This window comes from Lacerta agilis, chromosome 17 (genome assembly GCF_009819535.1).
Source record: "Lacerta agilis isolate rLacAgi1 chromosome 17, rLacAgi1.pri, whole genome shotgun sequence".
Taxonomy (NCBI): Eukaryota; Metazoa; Chordata; class Lepidosauria; order Squamata; family Lacertidae; genus Lacerta; species Lacerta agilis.
In genome coordinates, this window is record NC_046328.1 from 36,110,742 (window position 1) to 36,131,625 (window position 20,884).

General features: G+C 46.2%; 1 protein-coding gene across 9 annotated transcripts in view; it reads right to left on the reverse strand.

Annotated features, from left to right (window-relative positions):
- The window catches only part of PIP5K1A (phosphatidylinositol-4-phosphate 5-kinase type 1 alpha), a 42,081-nt gene extending 22,124 nt beyond the window's left edge, over nucleotides 1-19,957 (reverse strand). For 5 of the 9 annotated variants that reach the window (XM_033135829.1, XM_033135827.1, XM_033135822.1 and 2 more), the window contains exons 1-4: nucleotides 17,054-17,141; nucleotides 13,546-13,593; nucleotides 3,428-3,465; nucleotides 1,342-1,428 (exon numbers count right to left, since the gene is read on the reverse strand). In XM_033135829.1, the coding sequence (XP_032991720.1) occupies nucleotides 1,342-1,428; nucleotides 3,428-3,465; nucleotides 13,546-13,593; nucleotides 17,054-17,126 (246 nt within the window). In that variant the 5' untranslated portion in view covers nucleotides 17,127-17,141. Of the gene's footprint in view, nucleotides 1-741; nucleotides 952-1,341; nucleotides 1,429-3,427; nucleotides 3,466-13,545; nucleotides 13,594-17,053; nucleotides 17,142-19,861 lie in introns of those variants that run through there. The other 4 variants (XM_033135826.1, XM_033135823.1, XM_033135828.1 and 1 more) reach the window with 4 other exon arrangements.
- Nucleotides 19,958-20,884: the final 927 nt, after the last annotated feature.

Here is a 20,884-nt window from a genome sequence, read left to right on the forward strand (position 1 = left end):
ACTAGCGGTGACCTGTGAGGTGCTGGAAGACTCTGCATGACCTAACTGCCCGTACTATCAAGCACTTCGCAAAGCAGAACTGAGCAACAGGCACAGCCTGTGTCACAGAACTCTGATCGCCCATGCCTGTCCAATAAACAGACTGATACTGGGAGGCTGAGCTAGGGAGATGGGTCATATGTGGCAGGACGGAAGGTGACCCCAGGGGAAAAAAATCCACACCAAAGGCCGTCCGCTCTTGGTTACAAGTTTCAGTGCCTACCTTGATTTACAAACAGGCGTGTGGGGTTGCAATATTTGCCATTGCCATTGAAGAGCTAGAAGAGCAAACACCACACAAGAAGAAGCCAACCCCCACCGCCTTGGGGGAAGGAGGGTGCCGGTAAACATGCAAAACAAGAGATCAAAAGGAAACAGGAAGTGGATCTCTCTCTCTCGAGCACAGCTGCCCTAGTGAGATTCCAGAGCGCACAAATGAAAAAAGGAACATAAATATTTGTAGCCTGATCTTCAGTGCCAGAAGTCAAGAGCCTCCGAGTAAATGTCAAGAGGAAGTACTCTGAAATTATGAGGGAGCTCATCCATGTTGGGAGCACTAGCAAGAACTCTTCCCAAATGCCAGGAGTGTCTCCTCTCTACTACAATCTGCAAGTTCCTCCCTTCCCTGTCGCCACAGTCTTTTGCACATGTTTTGAATCCCAGAAGAGATCGGCAATCCCCACCCAGGCGGCCGCAACTTACAGAAAAAGACAGGCGTCGGAACGGACTGATCGTGTCAATCTCCATTTCATCCAGGTGCAGGGAATTGGCTCCGGGTCAGAGCGAGCTGGAGCATAACTGTTCAACGTCAAACTATGTTGGGTCCCGAAGAGTCCCACGTTCAGTCCGCATGCCGGCAAGAGAGATACGTGTCCACCATAGTGTGGTTCAAAAAGGAGCAGGAAATCCCAGGTTGGCTGGCCAGTGCTGTCTCCCGATATCAAGGGGGAATTGAGAAACTCCTGAAATGGGGGCGGGGGGGAAAGTCGGGGACCTTCTTTCCAAAGACTTAAGAGAAATCTCTGTGCTGGGACAGTGACGCCGCAGTGGGACGGTTCAGCCTTTGAGCCCCTGGGATCTCCCGACATGTGGCCATCAAGAGCTGCTTGCAAAGTTTTGACGTTTACCTGGATTGCTCCAGCCTTTTATGCTCAGCCGGGTGACTCAGGTGCTGGAGGCTGCTGGGCGGAATCTGCTTAGGGAGGAGGGGCGGAAGGGGAGGGAGGGACATGCACACACAAACACACACTGGAGGGAGAGAGAAGGAGACAGAGACACAGAGGGGTGGAAAAGAGCACTTACCTTCTTGTACGTGGTTTCGCCGGTGGAATCCACACCCCTGTGGCCTTTCTTGATTGTCTGTGAGGAGTGCCCAGAGGCACCTGGCAACTGGAATCGGAAGAAGAAGAAAAAAGGGTGGGGGAGAGGTGAAATACAGGCTTCAGTGAGATTTTAGGTATCATCCTGTATGTTTCAAGACTCACTATCCCTGGCTGACAACGGATGATAAAACTTCAGGGGCTTGATTAGGCCCATAGGTTTGCTAGCTGCCGACCAACGGCATAAGCAGAGGGAAAGAAAAATGGGACTTGGCATATTTGAGATAGCTCAGTTGCAGAAGCATGAGACTCTTAATCTCAGGGTCGTGGGTGCAAGTCCCACATTGGGCAAGAGAGTCCTGCATCACTGGGGTCGATCCTTGTGGTCCTTTCCACCTCTACAATGCTATGATTTGGGGAGGGGGCTGTTCTAGCATCTGTTCTAGAGTCATCCATACACTTTATAAAGCAATGGGGCTTTATAACAGAAAGGACAGATCCCTGCCCCAACTGGCTTACAATCTAGACACTGATTGTACCCTACAGATCCTTTATTGGCAGGAGTCCTTTTTCCTCTTATTCCTCTTCCAATTTATTAATGGTGGTACAGACGCTGGGGACTGCCTGGTTGCCACTGACCCGTGACTGGGCTTCTCAGTGGTGGTTCTCCGCTTTGGAATGCCCTCCCTGATGAAGTGTGCCTGTCTCCCTCATTACTGACTTTTAGGAGGAATTGAAAATCATTCATATTAATGTTTTTAACATCCGATGCTTGAAAAGATATTGCTGCCGACAACCCTGAGATCACTGTTTGTATAACTTTTTTTTTTACTTTTATGATGTTTTAAAATATTTTATATTATTGATGCGTTCACCACTCTCGGCTACTTTGGGAGGGAGTGCAGGATATAAACTGTAATAACAACAGCAACAACAGGTACAGAAGAGAAAAGGGAGGAAAATTAAGGTGGGGTAAACAAGAGAGGAATGTGCTTTTTTCAGGTCAGGGGCAGGTAGAATGTCAAAATTCCACACGGGGAGGAATAAATGGAGTAAGATAACAAACAAACAAAAATCATACCTATTTAGTACTTGAGTTGCAGGGGGACATGGAGACTAGGGATTGTGTAAGAATTTCAAGAAAATGTGAGGTTTAAGGGGAGTGGAAATACACAGCAGCACCCAAGTGTTCTGAGAGGCATTTCTAGGGGTTATGGGGCAGCATAATGAACAAACTGAGGGAGCAGCGGGCCTTCAGACAGCTGAGTGGGGAGGAGCTGAAAGAGTGGAGGCCATAGGCAGGGATGTGTTTAGCTGCAAGAGCAAGGAGACACAGAGGGGAGAGGAGACAAGTCTGATGACCCCTTGGTGTGAAAGGTGTGCACTCAGCGCCTGATGTTTTTCTGCTCTGGAGAGCTGTTATAAAGCAGGAGGGAATCCCAACCTGTCAGGAAGAGGGCACGGATGGGTTGCTGTTTTGTAGCCAAAATCAGCATGTCTCGGACAACTGTGTCTTTCCCCAGGAAAATGCACGCAAATATATTCCTAAGGGCGAAGACTGGGCGCCCACTCTGTATTTATATGGAGGGTGATACACGAATACATCAAACCAAGTCAATATTCGGGATCCTTGGCCTAAAGTGCCTGCTTATTTGGGGGCAAGATGTTCTGTGCACCGAACATTCCTCTCCTGCACACGGTACCCATATAGAAAACTGGTGTTGACTGACTGATGGTTAGCAAACTGATTCTAAGAATCAGTTACAGGTAGGTAGCCGTGTTGGTCTGCCATTGTCAAAACAAAATAAAAAATAAATAAATTCCTTCCAGTAGCACCTTAGAGACCAACTAAGTTTGTTCTTGGTATGAGCTTTCATGTGCATGCACACTTAAACTCATACCAAGAACAAACTTAGTTGGTCTCTAAGGTGCTACTGGAAGGAATTTTTTTATTTTTTATTTTGTTTTGATTCTAAGAAAGCAGAGCTTTCAGAACCCACACCTGCAATCCTTTGAATGCAGCCGTCTTACTTCTTGTTGTTCCCCACCCCCCCACAACTGCAACTTACCTCGAGTGTTTTTTTAAGTGTTGCTGTCCCGGGTGTCCCTGCAAGAAAGAAACAGAAGACATGACGAGCTCCGCTATGAAACAATCCTCCTAGCTGCTCAAAGAAAACCCTGCCCAGCTATATACCTGGCCAGGTGGAGAACCCTGCAACTGGATCAGGCCATGGAGCGGGGGGAAAGGGGGCATCTAGCCCAGCACCCTGTTCTCACAGGGGCCAAACAGATGCTGCTTTATGAGAAAGCCCGCAAGCAGGATCTAAGCTCTGCAGCACCTCTCCCCGCTTGCCATTTCCAGAAACTGGAACTCAGGGGCATCCTGCTGATGACCCCAGAGATAGCATACAGCCATCACAGCTAGTAGCCATTGATGGGCCAACGCGCCACGAATGTGTCAGCTAGATTACTTATTCCATGTATATCTCAACTTTTTCTCCATGTATCTTTGGTGTTTTACCTGCTTCTCCCCCTCCTCATTCATCTCCACAACAACCCTGTGAGGTAGATTAGACCCGAGAATGAGTGAGCTGGGGATTCAATTCCTGGTGTCCCAGGTCCTAGTCCGACACAAACAACTACACCACACTGGCTCCCTCAGTTATTTCCCTCTTCCATCACAGGGATATTGCATCAATGGGGTCTTTTGGGGGGTGGGGTGGGGAGAAAGAAAATGGCACCCTGGGCTCAATGGAGAGCAGGCAGGATAGGAATGAAATATGGAAACAGAAATGTCCAGGGAGGACAACACTAAGTATAAACGTACAGAATTGTAGCGTTGGGAGGGACCCCAAAGGGCCATCTAGTCCAACTCCCCGCAATGCAGGAATCACAGCTAAAGAATATATTTAGCCAATACGTAGTTGTGGGGTCAACAACTGGCTTATCACAATGTCACCCCAGTCTAACTCTGTTGCCCGAAGCATCAAGGAGCATCAATACTGGACTCAGGATCAACCACATTCTTCAAATTACTCAAATCTTGTGTAAACTGAGGGACACGCACAACAGAGATATGACTCAGCCAGATGCCAACAGCTTAAGTGCTTTTCCACACACAGAACACACAACCCAGCTCACTGTGAATCCATCTGGCCCAGGCTCGGCAAGCTCAGTGATAGAAACTCAGATATGTAAGCTAATCGCCAAATGGCACCTTAAGCATAGGTTGCAGCTGCCACAATGGAATGTCTAGGCACCATTCCCATCCCGGAAATAAATTTATTATTATTTCTATATTGCTTTATATTTTAAAGAACTAATCTCAAAGCAGTTTACATATAAACTATCCCGGACCCTGCGCTCCTCACCTGAGGCCCTTCTTCATGTGTCTCCTCGTGAGGACTAGAGTGGCAAAACGATAACGGGCCTTTTCTGTAGTGGCTCCCTGTCTGTGGAATGCTCTCCCCAGGGAGGTTCGCCTGGCACAATTATTTTTAGGTGCCAGGCAAAAATGCCCCTCCTCAACCAGGCCTTGGGTTGATTAATATTCTACAGCCTTTTAAATGCGTCTATGGGAAGGGGATGGGATTATCGTTTTGTTGTTTTGGGTTAATTATCTACTTGTGTTTTATCTTGTATTTTATTCTGTGAACCAGGGTGGATTTGATTTAAATCACTAGTCAGTAAGGCTTGATTTAAATCACAGTTTTCTACATAAAGACTAATTCTTGCTGGTATAACTTTAATATGCAAGTAGATTAAGATTTTTAGAATAACAACTTTTCATATTAAGTTTTTTTATCCCCAGTTTAATAGGTTAATCATTCATATTTGGACAACTTTTCTGTTGTACTTAGGAAGGAGAAAAATAATCATTACCTTAATAATAACAATTTAAATAGATTTATTAGATCCATTCCACTCCAAACAATCAGAAAAGTATTTTTTCTATTCTATTCACTGAACTTCTTGAAACTTAACACTGAAGGGGTTGATTCTGTATTCATAGGTTTGTAGAACAATAGGATTAAGGTCTTTTTCTCAACTCTGTTCATGTTATAACATTTTTGTTGTGAAGAAGAGGCATGTGATCTCTGCTGAGTCACATTCAGTTTTGAGAACTGCCAAAGTAAACAAAGAATCTGTGATAATATCTTGTAGGCAGAGAAACTGCCCAATAATCTTACAAAAGCCTCTGGAAGAGCATAAATGACATTGTGAATGGATTAATGGAATTTATTTACCAAAAAAATTAAACATATACAGCCTTATTCTACATAATTAAAAAACTAATCTTTATTTCATGATTGAATAACCTTTGGATGGTAATATATTTTCCTCAAAAAGCATTTTATTAAAAAAAACACCCCGATTTAAATAAAAAATCCATTTTTTAAAAAAATCATTGATTTTTATCCACCCTGCTGTGAACTGCCCTGAGATCTTTTGAGGAAAGGCGGTATATAAATTTAATAAACAAACAACACATTAAAACATCAAACAAAACAATTCAGAATAAAACGAATTCAAGCTTCAAGGAAATATTTCAGATCTTTCTCGCCTGACCAACAGGGAGGGAGGGTGCTGGGAGTTGTAGTACAACAAAATCTGGAGGACAGCTGGTTAGCCACCCCTGCTTTAGGGAATGGGTGGGGTGAGGAGGAGAGAGCAGTCTGCTTCAAAAGGGCTTTGCAATTATGGAGCACACGTCCTCAGGCCCAGCAAGATGTAAGACACTATCCAGAAGAGAACGTAGCATTCCAGGGTCTGTTTCTTGCAACATGAATACAACATTGATGGCAGCCCTACCAGGAGACAGGTATCCTGGCTGTCAGTCAGTAAGCCACCCCTGGCCTAAGGTAGTCCTGGGTGGAACACACAGGTGTGGGGGGGGGGAAAGCAGGTACCATCAAATATTAAACAGGCAGTCTCAGGCAGATCACCCCGAAATTATGCGAACACAACACTGGAGCTGATGTTGCATTTCTACCTGACTTGATATTGTATTTATTACCGGTATATTCTCTCATTTGCATCGTAGGTGCTTTGATGACTAAAATGATCATTTGTTGCCTACAGGAGTAGGTTAATAGCTTTCAAATTACATGCAAATAAATAATCCAAAGTACCAGGGTACCCAATGCTGTAAGATGTTGACTTCCCTAGGAGTAGGAGTAGGACCCCTTTCTTCCTCTAGATGGATTCTGGGGGTAGGAAAGAAGAGAAAGGGCTTCCCCAGGGGGCAGGCTCAAAATTAAAGTTTCTGCCCACCTTTCCCAGTGTTTTCACAATACACATGTGGAATAAGGCGGCCGTGTAGTGTACACTAAAATCCCACACGAATGCAAAATCCTGTGGCATATAAGCACAGAATTCAGCTTCCTAAGAATCTGTTAAACCGCGTTCCTAGACCTCATCGTTACAAAGATATGCTTCAACACATGCAGGAACACTGCCCGACTGAAATTTCAGGTGCAATATGGATGGCTGAGTAGGCTTTCTATAGCCCATGTTTAGATTTATTAATTTTTTGAATGATGCAACGTAGGAGATAAATATATGCATATCTCTCATGCAAAACCTTAGTTTGCATAATTTATACAAGTCACAGAACGTAGCATTTCTGTGAAGACAGCCAATGGGTTTTAGGGTGGAAAACAAACTGCACTTCACACACACACCTGCCTCACAGCTCCTAACTTGACTCAACGTGACTTTGCCAGGCCTTGCCCTGCATTCTCACAGCCACCACCCATAAGACCTGCATAACTTTTACCCTACCACTCAGTAGCTGCCAATTATACTGGGCAGGCCTGCCCACCCTGGTCACAGGCAGCCAACGAACGAGCTCCTTTCAGCTTGCTGCCAGCACTCTCTCCTTGGAAGGTGGCCTGAGACAGGTTCCGGTATATGCGCTCAGAGGTTCAATCACACTCTTGAACACTCTTCCCTCCCCGCACATCCTGTGCTCCCAAGAAAAAGGGTGAATCATCAGCCTGCTGGGTTGCCAAGCATGCTCCGTCATGCAGAGACGCGTGTCGAGATTTCGGCAAGCGGGAGGCTGGCATGAACAACAAGGAGACAATCTGTTCAGGGTTCAGGGGAAGGGCGCTCCTAAGAGTCCAGCTTGCTCCCTGCTGCCTGGAAGCAGCCCGGCAGCTTGAATGAGCCAAGTGGGTTCTCTTGGCTTTAAGGATGCTGAGGGGAAACTTCCCCAGGTAACCGTTTGGAGCTTGCCGTTCATCCCCGAGAATCAAACTCCAAATAGCTGCCTGCTTCTGGAATATGCACAGTTCTTTCGACTCTAGGAGACAGAGAGCATAAGGAGAGCTCTGCTGGATGAGACTGAAGGTCCATCTAGTTCTGTATCCCATGTTCGAACATGGCCAATCATATGTCTTCAAAAAAGACTTCAAGAAGGGCAAAAAAAAACCTTTCACCTCCCCCAGGCTCCTAGTCTTTCAGTGGCCTGTGAACACAGGCTGGCTAGTGGAAGTCCTTGTCTGAAACTGCTGGGTGACATTAGTTTAGGGTGTACAGGGAGTTAAAAAAAAAAATTAAGGAAATTTCACACAAAAAATAAAAAGGCACCCCCTAGTGGACAAGGAAAATGGCAGCAACTTTTACAAAGCCTTAGAATCACAGAAACATAAGAGTAGGAAGGATTTACATGACAAATTATTAGTCATATTGTCAACTTGGACTACTCCATTCTCATACAGTGCAGTAATATCCTCTTTGCTTAACAAGAATCATACAATAAACAGGTCCAGTAAAGGATTTATGAGGAGGGAATGATTATTTGTGAAGGAGGCATCCTAAGAAAAAGACTTGGTTGCCCAAAAAAACCGGCTACTCTGCAGGAGGCTACTCAGTAGGAGGCTATTTCAGGAGAACTTAAACCATGAAAAATAACAGTAAGAGGCCCAGAAATGTATACAAAAGGCAGTGGGGTGGAGAAGGCTTTTAAAAAACCCAAATTATTTTCTATTTGGGCAAGCAACAGTCACCACATCTCAGTTGTGTGACTAATATTCACAAAGCAGAATGGAAGGGCAGTCCAATCAACCAACACTTTTTCCTATGGCACCCTTGCCGTAACTAAGGATTGTTGCGGTTCGCAGCAGGGCCTTTATGACAGTGGCTCTATGGAGGTTTGAAAAATGTCATTTTTACTGGGGGTTTCAGGGAGGAGGAGGAGTAGGAGGAGGAAGAGAATTATTATTATTATTATTATTATTATTATTATTATTATTATTATTATTATTTGGTTTCACAATCCCCTCCCCTGGCCCAAACTTGTTGACCGCTTTGGTGCATTTGGAAGAGTGGCATACAAATGTTTAATGATAAATATAAAGGCAGTCATCTCACTAGAAATGCTTAACAGCTGGGCCTCCACATGGAGGAAGATGGAAGTGGAAGGCAGGCTCCCACCCTTTCAAACCCAGAGCAGCAATGGAGCTCAGCCTTCCCTTCCCAATCATGTCTTCCCCCAAAAGGAAAGGCCTGGAGCACACAAATATTACCGTAACTGAAATGGTTTAAATAGAAACTAACCTACTATGCAGATTACCATACATTCAAAGGAGAGAAATAGTAATCATGGGGGACTTCAGCTTCCCCAATATCTGTTGGGAATCAAACTCTGCCAGAGTGCAAGGTCTGACAAATTCCTCCAATTTCATTTCCCAGAAGGTGGAAGAACCAACAAGGGGACCATCTATCTTGGACCTAGTCCTCCTCAATAGGTAGGAACTGATTGATGACGTGGAAGTGCTCGGAAACTTGGGAGGAAGTGATCATGTTCTCCTGGGTTTCAGGATACACAGGCAAGGGGAAACCAAGTGTAGTCGGACACGCACTCTGGACTTTAAGGAGGCCAATTTCAAAAAGCTGAAGGAGTTACTGGGTGTGATCCTGTGATCAGAAATACTCAATGAGAAGGGAGTCCAAGAAGGATGGGAGTTTCTAAAAGGAGAAATACTGAAGGCCCAAATGCAGACAATACCAACAAGAAAGAAAAATGGGAGGCATCTAAGGAAACCAGTGAGGCTCCTTAAGGAGCTCACAGATGAGCTGACAGTTAAGAAGCACATGTATAAGAAATTGAAGAAAGGGGAAATCGCAAAGGAGGAGTATTCATGAGTAGTCAACAGTTGCAGGAGGAAAGTCAGGCTGACTAAAGCTCAGAGTGAGCTCAGGCTTGCAAGGGAGGTTAAAAAGAATTTTTAAAAAGGTTTCTGCGGCTATGTCCGAAGTAAGAGAAAGAACAAGTAAGTGGTAGGTCCTCTGTGTGTGGAACACAAAAATACTATTGGGTGACAAAGAAAAGGCAGAACTACTCAACACCTACTTTGCCTCTGCCTTCACCCAAAAGGAAAGTGATGCCCAACCTGGTGATAACAGAACAAATTATGTAAGGAGGGAGCTGCAGCCCAAGATAGGAAAAGAGGTAGTAAGGGAACACCTAGCTACTTTAAATGAATTCAAATCTCCAGGGCCTGATAAGCTGTATCCAAGCGTACTAAAGGAGCTTGTGGATGTAATTTCAGAACCTTTGTCTATTATCTTTGGGAATTCTTGGAGAACAGTTGAGGTCCCTACAGACTGGAGGTGGGTAAATGTTGTCCCCATCTTCGAAAGGGGGGGGGGAGGAAAACCCAGTGAGCTTGACTGATACCAGGGAAGGTCCTAGAACAGATAATTCAACAGTCTGTCTGTGAGCATTTAGAAAAGGATGCTGTGATTACTAAGACCCAGCATGGGTTTTTCAAAAATAAGTCATGCCACACCAATCTGATTTATCTTTTTGATGAAATTACAAACTGAGTGGAACGGAGAAATGCTGTGGGCATAGTGTATCTTGATTTCATTAAGGCTTTTGACAAAGTCCCCCATGATATTCTCATGAGGAAGCTGATAAAATGTGAGTTGAACTAAGTACAGTCGTACCTTGGATGCCGAACGCCTTGGGACCTGTACGTTTTGGCTCCCAAAAGATCGAAAACTGGAAGTGAGTTCCAATTTTTGGAAGCCAAACGTCCGGCGCGGCTTCCGATTGAGTGCAGGAAGCTCCTGCTAAGGGGATTTGTAGCTGGTTGACTGAGTACTCATTAATGGTTCCTTGTCATCCTGGAAAGAAGTGGCAAGTGGGGTGCCGCAGGGTTCTGTCTTGGGCCTGTTGTTGTTTAACATCTTTATAAATGAATTGGATGAAGGAATTGAGAGGGTGCTCATCAAATTTCCAGATGACACCAAACTGGGAGGGATAGCTAATGCTGCAGAAGACTGAATCAAAATTCAAAATGACCTTAACAGATTGGAGAACTGGACCCAAACAAACAAAATTAATTTCAACAGGGATAAACATAAGGTTCTGCACTTAGGCAGGAAAAACCAGATGCACAAATATAGGATGGGGAACACCTGGCTTGCTAGCAGCACATGTGAAAAGGATCTAGAGGTCTTGGTGGACCACAAGCTTAACATGATACAACAGTGTGATGCAGCAGCCAAAAATGTTAATGCTATTCTACGCTGCATCAAGAGACGTATAGTGTCCAGATCAAGGGAAGTATTAGTACCACTCTATTCTGCCTTGGTCAGACCACACCTGGAATACTGTGTCCAATTCTGAGCACTACAATTTAAGGATGACATTGACAACCTGCAACTTGTGCAGAGGATGGCAACCAAGATGACCATAAGTCTGGAAACCAAGCCTTATGAGGAACAGTTGACATAGTTGGGTATGTTTAGCCTGGAAAAGAGGAGACTGAGAGGAGATATGGTAGCCATCTTCAAATATCTTAAAGGCTGTCCCATGAAATATGGAGCCAGCTTGTTTTCTCCTGCTCTGGAGGGTAGGATCAGAACCAATGGCTTCAAGTTACAAGAAAGGAGATTCTGACTAAACACCAGGAAGAACTTTCTGACAGTAAGAGCTGTTCAGCAGTGGAACAGACTCCCACAAGAGGTGGTAGACTCTCCTGCCTTGGAGGTTTTAGCTGTCATGGATGCTTTAGTTGAGATTCCTGCACTGCAAGGGGCTGGATTAGATTACCCTTCCAACTCAGAGATTCTATGCTTCTTGCTCATGTCAGTTATTCAACTTTCAAGCCACAGTGGCTCTCCTGCAGCCAAGGTTGCACACATTCCCCCTTTCCTTGGTAGCGAAAAAAGAAAACTGTGGTGACCAGAATGAAACACCTTCCTCAAGGCAGGTAAGGAGTCTTGACCCCCAACTTTGTACTCCATCTCTGAAATTCAGTGCAAGGAAGGCAACTTCTTTGCTCTCTTCTCTAGCACTAAAACTGGAGGCCAAAGGTGACTCTTGCCACAGCCTCATTCCAAGCACCTTTGGAAACACAGCACAACCGCAGGGTCAACACACAGCCGGCCACCTTCTGGCTCCCAGGTTGAAAAGCTAGAGCTGCTTATGCTTGCCAGAGGCTGGGAGGACACTTGCCATGGCAAGGCGAGTTGTGTAATAATCCAGCAAGCTTGATAGAAATGAAAAGCATGAACATCAGCCGATACCAGCAGGCTTAGAGCTCTAGTGCTTAAAGGCATGGAGGAGTGTTGCTCAAGCAGAGGAGGAGGAGGAGGGCTGCTTCAAACAAACATGCAGCGAGGTTGCGAAAGCTATTTGGAGAAGATGTGTCACCCACATTGGCACCCTTGATCTTGCACTTCACACCAAGTCTGTGCATCAAGAAATGTAGAATTGCCAGATGCAACTTTAAAGAACACAACAAACCACCTTCGCTCCCCCACCAAAAGAAAGAACTGTATTTTGAACAGGGGTGGGGGACCCCAGACCTTGGGGCCAAATGCAACCCACTAGACCTCTCCTCAGGCCACACCTCCTCTCTTCAGGCCACATCCTCTCACCAACCCTGCTTCCTACCTGGCTGGAACGTGCCCTTGACTTGACTTGATGGAAGGCAGAGAAGGGCCTGCGAGGGTGTGTAGGAATTTGCTCTGCCCACTTGCCTCTGGCTCTGCTCACCGGGGGCATTTGGCCCAAAGGGCCACAAAGATGTCGCCCTCCCTTCCAAATATAGAATGAATGCCACAAATGTTCAGACATCAAAAGAGGACTCTTGAGGCAGACATTAAATACTGTATAGGTACAACGAGTGGGTGAAAATCATTGATGGGATCCCTGTGGCCATTGGCGAGAAAGGATCTGGAAGAGGTCATTTGCTCTGGGCTCTCTGTAAACCTTCCAGAACATCATCTGGCAGGACTACTGGTTTCCCAACCCTGGTGTGAACAAAATGTGAGTTAAAATGAGAATTTCTTTACCATGACTAGTACAAAAGGAATGACTCATGGTTCTGGGAGAGAATGTTCTACCACCAGATGTCCACAGGTTTAATCCCTAAGAAACCCCAGGGAGCAGTGGAAGACTTATTTAAGAGACTTCAGAGAGCCTCTGCAAGCTATTGTTGGATCACAGATGGGGGAGAGCATGCGGCCCTCCAAATGCTGTGGGATTCCAACTCCCAGCAGCCAGCATGACCAGTAGTCAGAGAGGGTGATGGGGAGTTGTAGTCCAGCAACATCTGCAGGGCCCCACAAGTGCTCCCAATCCTTGGGATAGGTAATACTGGGAAAGATACAATAATGCAGGCAAAGGTAAGACCCATGGCAGCTTCTAGGCGACCAATACCGGGAAGTCTCATATGTAAAATGGACAGGTTAATATCAGAATGTCTTTCAGGGTTGGTGCAATAAACTTCTGTGCTCTGAGCACCTAATAGTATTGCCACAAAGGGTTCCAGTGCAGAGCTGTAGGGCCACCTGCTCTAACCTGAGAATAAGGTAAGGGCTTTTAAAAATTGGAGAGTGGAAGGAGGTCAGTTCAGTTAAGAGAGCAGTTCTCACATAACGCAATAACACCATCAATCCAGTAACCGTAGGCAAATGGGGGGAACTTTGGCCCTTCAGATGTTACTGAACTACAATTCCTATTGCCCTTGATCACTCGGCTATCCCTGCAAGGGCTGATGGGAGCTGGAGTCCAACAATGTCCAGCGGGCCAAAGGTTCACCACTCCTAAGTAAAGGCTTGGTTCCACACCACACATGCACACATGAAACTTAAGAAAGCCAAGTCTGTTTAGCGGCTAGTAATCAGAGGAGGGGGAGAAGCCCATGCTCGTGCCTCGGTTTACCCATACATCTTCGGGAAGGCATCAGTGAACAGCAAAGGAAGCTGAAAGCTATACAGAGAAAGAGGAGGAAAAGAGAGAGAAAGCAGTGAAATTATTTTTAGGAGAGGGGAAAAACTGAAGCTCGAGTACGTCTGGGTAGATGTTTCAACATCGTGACAGGGGAAGAATAAATTAAGACAACAAAAATATAGAAGAGCAAAAAAATTAAAAGGAGGGGACAGAGAAGAGAATCCATCAAACCATTGAAACAGATTAATCTCACTGTTCTGCCTACATGCAGAAAGGAAGTTGCCACTCTGCACCCCGAATTTCTACTCCAACACCTCTATCCAATCTCTAATAACTTGCATGATACCATTCCTGCTGTACCTCCCTCAAGCCTCAGCTCCACAACTATGTAGTTCAGCACCTTCACAACTGTGGTTGGACACACACACAAACATGCACACACTCCTCCAGTCTCTACACCTTCTAAGCACTCTCTGAAAAATCACTTTTATTTAATATAAATATATTTACAATTCATTTTAATCTGGACGTGCTGGCAGAGGACCCTGTAGACCCTTTAAAAAAAAGTTGAGCTGTTTTGTGTTACTTTTGTTATCTTGAGAATTGTACGGCTTCATTGTTTTAAGCTGTTTTTGTTAAGCAGGCTTGTACAGCATGATCCCGAAAAGGAAGGATATACAATAAATGATAAATAAATCTCCAGCCCCCTTATGACCTGAATCACAGCTGTCAAGAGAAAAATAAAATGCCTGGAGAAGCACCATAGCTCAGTGGGAGAGCATCCATTGTGTATGTAGGTTCCAGGTTCAATCCTTAGGTATGGGTAAGAAAGGCACCCTGCCTATAATTCTCTGGAGAGCTGCTGCCAGTCAGTGTAAATAGTGTCAACGACGGACAAAATCCTTCAGTCGAAAATTGGGGGAAATCTACGGCTCTCCAGATGTTGTCAAACTCCCAACTCCCATCATCTTCCCAGACCACTAGCCATGCTGGCCGCAGGGGCACACGGGAATCTGAGCACATCTGGAGGGACACAGGTGTTCCCCACCTCTGCTTTTGCGTTTTTTCACTGTGTCAAGAGGAAGCATTTGGAAAGACGGCTTTCGATGAGGAAAGTCCACAACCCATCTGTACTTTCCCACTCTGGCTCTTTGGTTTGTTTCCCCACAGAAGATAAGTGCCTCCATTTAGGCAGATTTGTTTGAAGAGCACTCAGAAAGGCAAAAGCACCATTCCATTGTGTTGACTTGTTTGCTTGGGGTGGGATGGAATCCTCCCCACCTGAATGACAAAACAGCACCAGCAAAACAAGGCCCTTAAGATGCAAAGGGAGCTGTGCAGAGTTTAGAGGCATGCGTTCAAAATTTGCCTTTAGGCAAGGACAAAGTTTGGGGTGGGGGCTGTTTAGCACCTGACCAAGTCATCTATGAAATGGAAGCAGCAGTTAATGACCCTCACAGGATGGTTTCCAAGGAGATGCACAGCCTGATCAGAAGCATGATTATTTGCAACTTAAGCCCCACAGAGTTCAAAGCGGCTGAAGTGTATACCACACTGCAGCTTTAGTAAAAACATTTTGTGAGCCAGGAAGCTGGAGCTAGGAGCTCAGAGGACAAGGGGACAGAGAGAGGCTTAGGCAAACCACATTTCTGAGTTGCACCCTTGGTGTAGGATTTTGTCAGATTTTCCCACCCACCCCCATCTATAAAAAGGTGGTATAACATTATCCCACTGCATATGGAAGGTGTAAATCTTAACATAACCAAGGCTGCAAAGAGCTTAGAAGCTGCCACCTTAAAAAAACCAAACTCACTAGGAAGTTTAAACTGCGCCGGTCATACTTCCAAGTAAACATGTGGAGGGGTCAGTGGTCCAGAGCTGTAGAAAGCTTGAATTATATCATTTACTGAACTAAGAGTGCAGTCTACAAAAAGACGCATTGCAATTGGTTATTTTTGGCACATGACCTATTTCAAAGTGAAAGGAAAGGGCTGTCCAGCCCTGGTGGGTGTTCTCTATCCTCCCCCTCCTCCACCCAACATCTAGACCAGTGTTTTTCAACCTTTTTTGGGCAAAGGCACACTTGTTTCATGAAAAAAATCACGAGGCACACCACCATTAGAAAATGTTAAAAAATTTAACTCTGTGCCTATATTGACTATATATAAAGTAATTCTCTTGAATTTTTCAATTTTTCCCACGGCACACCAGGCAACATCTCACGGCACACTAGTGTGCCGCGGAACAGTGGTTGAAAAACACTGATCTAGACAATCCCCAAAGAGTGGCTTTTACTGGTAGGTGGGCAGGATAAAGAGAGAAGGGCAGACCAGACAAATTTTAACTTTTATCCATAAAGCCAGAGATAGGCAAAGAAACAGCCCTTGGATTCTATGTGGGCAGGATACCAAAAGGACACCATGAGGGTTGTACTCAAGGGACCAAAAACTGAACAGCTGATTCATTTTTAGCATGTTCATCCTGCCTTTCTAAAAAAATAAATAAATACTCGAGGCAGCAAACAGAGATTGAAAGCACATCTGGAGGAGAGGGAGAAAGAAGATTCAAAATTAAGGTGAAATTAAAAATATGAGACTTGCACAATAGCAGAAGAAAGTGCATGATGAAAAAGGAAACGTATCAGAAAGTGGCAAGTTTCAGCTGCCTGCAAAAATGTGAGCTAGGATAGTGTCTTTTGGCAGGATGTTCCACTGTCCTGGAGCCAGCACCAAAAAGGCTCTACTTAGTATGCCATACCAAGGAGGGTTGGGCTCAGAAGATGACCCCAAGCAGTGCTGAAAATCAACAGGTGTAGGGGCTGATCAGCCCCCTTGATAGAAGACCAGCAACAATAACTTTGTGGTACCAGTGCTACAAAAATAAAAGATGGCGGCTGCACAACTTTCCCTGGCCTGTTTGAAAAGTCTCACTTGCCAAAAATCTTACCCAACAAAGAAACACACCAGGAGCTGTGAGTGGTGTTGGAAGGCCTGATGTAGCCCTGAAGTGGTACATTTCAAAGGCCTACCACCATATTATCTGCTCATCCCTTCAGAACTTTGACTCCAGACTGGTTGTTGTGTGAGAATGAGCTAGAGGGAAATTGTAACAAAATCAAGACTTTTCAAACCAGCTCTTCAGAGCAGCTCCCATGAAATCAGCTGCTATGGGGTGGGGGAAAGATGCATTTGAAAGGGGGTGGGGACAGAGAGAGAAAATGAACTTCTTCTTTACTGTCTGAAAGTGTCCTGTTTTGGAAGCATCCAATAATACTCCGTTTCAAATTTTCACTACTGAGAAGGTAAGGCTTTCTGACTTAAGAGGTTTTTACAATACAGGTTTAAACTGTTGCCTTCTATATGTCATACTGTTGTCTAAAAATAAAAAAATCTTATTCTTGCGAATATAAATGTTAATTAAATCCACACCCTATAATCACTCAGGGGGATTCAAGGTCTCATTCCTTCCTAAAGCATGGAATACAAAGAGGGAAACATACCATCTCCCGAAATCCAACAAGGTGGTTGAAGTTCAAAGGTTAAGAAATCTCCCTTTTCTGTGATCTCATCCATGTCCCTCCAAGATGTACACTTCAGCCCTGCAGCCTGCTGCTCTCTGATAGGAGAAGAAAGATAAGAAGCTTCCCTTGGAACCAGTGGACTCCCACCCAGGGGAGTCCAGCTACACCACCCTCTGAACCCTGTCCACGACTCTGTGGCAATCAGCTACACCACCCTTCTTCCGAAAAGACAGATCACACACACCCTTCATTTAATGACATCAAGGGAAAGGATGACTTATGCACATGCTCCCACTGACCCCGGCAATTCAACAGCAAAAACCCCTCACCCTAATTCAGGAAGTGGGCTGGACCCTGCTCCAATCATTCCCACAGAACAAGCGCTACCACTTCCCATTCTGCTTTTGTCTGCCTCCCACCACCCACAAAAGGGTCTCAACTGCAAATAATATTCCTCCAACTCCAGAAAAAACACACACATGCATGAGCTCGGACCGCAAGCCAGTCAGCCAGCTCCTTCCTTTAGAGTGCCCAGCATCTACACAAGCTCCCTTGGGGGAATAGACTGGGTCACTGCCCCAAGGACCTCCCTGTGTCCCCTGCTCGCATTAACCTTCCCCACCCTCAAACGCTAGGAACCTAAGTTGCTGCCTTAAGACAGACAGTCAGAAGCTTGGGTATGTCTAGTTCAGTACTGTCTACACTAACTGGCAGCAGATCTCCAGGCTTTCCAGCAGGGACCAAAGGGATCAAACATGGGACCTTCTACATTCAAAGAAGGTGCCCTACCAATGTGTGACAGTGCTACCCCATAACACTCTTATTAAACTGAAAAGGAAAACAGAAGAAACTTTGAGGACTCAACCCGCAACCTCAAACCACCAACCACTTGCTTCTCCACAAGGGCCCCTCCTTGGGATTCGCTCATCTACTGCCCAGTGAACAGCATACAGCACAAGTTATATCACAGTCTCCACATCCGCCATAAGGAAGGCCCCGCTCCTTTCCTCCAGGAAAGGGGGCTGGCTGCTCATGAACACCCTCACCAAAGCAGGGACTTGTTTCCTTAAGCAACCCCACATCCCACACATAAATATGTTCATACCCAGAATCCTCTCTCCTTATACCAAGAGGTGCAACCACTCTCTCACCATATGCTCAGTGTCACTGGCAGGCTCCCACTGCCCCCCTGTTTGGGGGATCCCTCTCCAAAACCCAGCAATCACCCACAATTATTCGAAGAGCAAGGACCACAATGACAGCCCCTTTCTCAGGCAACAGGGAGAAAACCCCACACTGAAGGAGGCACTTCGTTCATCCATGCAACTCGACCCCCAGGATGCCCCACCCAAAGAGGGGGATTCACTGCCTCCCCATTGTTCAGCAAAAAGGGTCTGATTCATTGTTGTTGTGTGACCCCATGGACCAGAGCATGCCAGGCACCCCTATCCTCCACTGCCTCCCGCAGTCTGACCAAACTCATGCTAGTCGCTTCGAGAACACTGTCCAACCATCTCATCCTCTGTTGTCCCCTTCTCCTTGTGCCCTCCATCTTTCCCAACATCAGGGTCTTTTCCAGGGAGTCTTCTCTTCTCATGAGTACTGATTCATTATATCAACCTATACTGAAAAGGAACAAACACCCAGAAATCCTAGGGACTCTGCCACCTCTAACCTTCCATTTCTATTTCATTTTTATTTAACAGCGACATTATCACCAAACCTCCTGTTCTCTGAAATCTGCCATTTTAGTATATGGTTGCATTTTTAAACAAATTGTTGTTGAACTCTGCCTTCAGTGCTACTTACAAGCAGGAAGGTTTATTTTCAATTTACGGATTCCGCACAGGGGTGGTGGAATACATCCCCCCCACAACTCTTTGGAGCCTTCCCATACACCCCACACTCAAGGCCAACTACAGTACTCCCCCTGCTGAGAAATAAGAAAAAGGCCCTTCCATACCCCACACATTGATCGCTCCCCAAATAAAGGCTCCACCTCCCCAAACCCATCACCCTTTTCACCCCTAACGTGAAGGGGGCCCCCAAATAAAACCCACAACCACCTCCTCCCTCCCTCTTTGGAGAGAGTCTCATAACCCACCCCAATTATATATTCCCTCGCAAGCAACGTAAGACCCGCCAACTTTCTCAATACATTTGCCCCTTCTTTACCCCCTCATTTGCCCCACCCCCCAGGAGGGGCAGAAGTCACTTTTCACAAACACCCCAAACCCCTTCCCATAAGCAGTCCACGAAGCATATACAGCGCCCCTCTTCCAAATCTTCCCCACTGAGTGCTTGGGGGGGGGGGAAAGAAGAAAGCTGTAGATTTTCTATTGTGAGGGGATTCGGTCCCCCAAATATACGGGGGGGAGAGAGACTGACACCCCGCTGTGAGTGAGTGGGGGGGCCTCATTCACCTCCCCCACCCTAAACTGCCCACCTCTCACAGGGGGAGTCAGTTTCTTTCTTGTCCTCCTGTAAATTGGGGGAGCTGAGACCCTTCAATAAAACAGCTTCCGCCCCCGCCAAGACACCTGTGTGGGATTCATTTACCCCACATAAAGATGCAAAGCCCCCCCCTTCCCAATCTTTCTATCCCCCCCATGCAGCCCCCTTACTCACACGGCGGTCTCAGAGGAACACATTTTAAGAGCCCCCTCCCCAAATATCCACCCAGGCCCCCCCACAGAGAGGGAATTTTCCACCGGACCAACCCTCCTCTGCGAGATTTAACACCTCCCCCCTCGCCACAGAAAAGGGAGTCACAACCTCGCCCCTCACCTGAGGAAACGCCGCTGCTCCCCCCAGGCTCAGGCCCGGCCGACGCCATTTTACCGCTTCACCCTCTTTTTCTTAAAAAAATAAAAATATTCCGTATTATTATCAATTTAAAAAATTAGTATTTTTTTCGCCGCCTCGCTTTGCCTCACGGCTGCAATCCTCTTTTTCTTGCTTCTTTCTCCACACCGCTCTTCATCATTATCACCCCCCCGGGCTCTTCACTTGGTCTCGCCCGCCTCGCTTCCAGCCGCGACTGCGGGCCGCACCACCCGCGAGCTCAGAGGGGTTGCCACGCCTCCTCCCCCGACCCGTCTCCGATTTTTCACGTCCACAAACACGCACAACCCCCGCTTCCTCTCGTGGACCCGCCCAAACGGCGCCGGGGCAAACCAATGCACGCAAAGGGGAGGGTGGAGCGTCAGAGCCGCGGCAGGGCGAGATGGGGGGGGGGAGCTCTGCCTTGTTTATAACGGACCGCGGGTAAGGGGACCGGCACTGCGCATGCGCCAGGAGGGAAGTGGGCGGCCGAGGCTCTGAAGAAGGCAGCCATGCGTTGCGTAGGAGTGGGCGTAGCTCCACGGCATCTCAACGAGCGCAGGCCTAGTTGACGTTGCCATAGCAACGCCAGGCTGAGCCACCCCGGGCCCCTGAGGATGCTACCTGATGCAGTTACGCCGTTGCCATGGCAATGCGGCCTTGTTCAATCTGTGCAGTGGGATGACCTCATCAGATGTGACACCACATATTATTATTATTATTATTATTATTATTATTATTATTATTATTCAATTATGATTAAAAATAGCAACAGAAACACTAATACTGTCTTGTATCAAAATTAGCTTTTGCATCCTGGCAAAAGAGCTTTATATAATCTCTGCCTCATGAAGGCCTCATCAAATGTGACACACAAGCGACATCACATCATAGCCAGAGTCAGGACGAGGAACTGGGAGAACAGGGTTCAAATCCCAACACGGCCATGAAGCTCACTTGCGTGACCTTAGGTTAGTCATTGGCTCT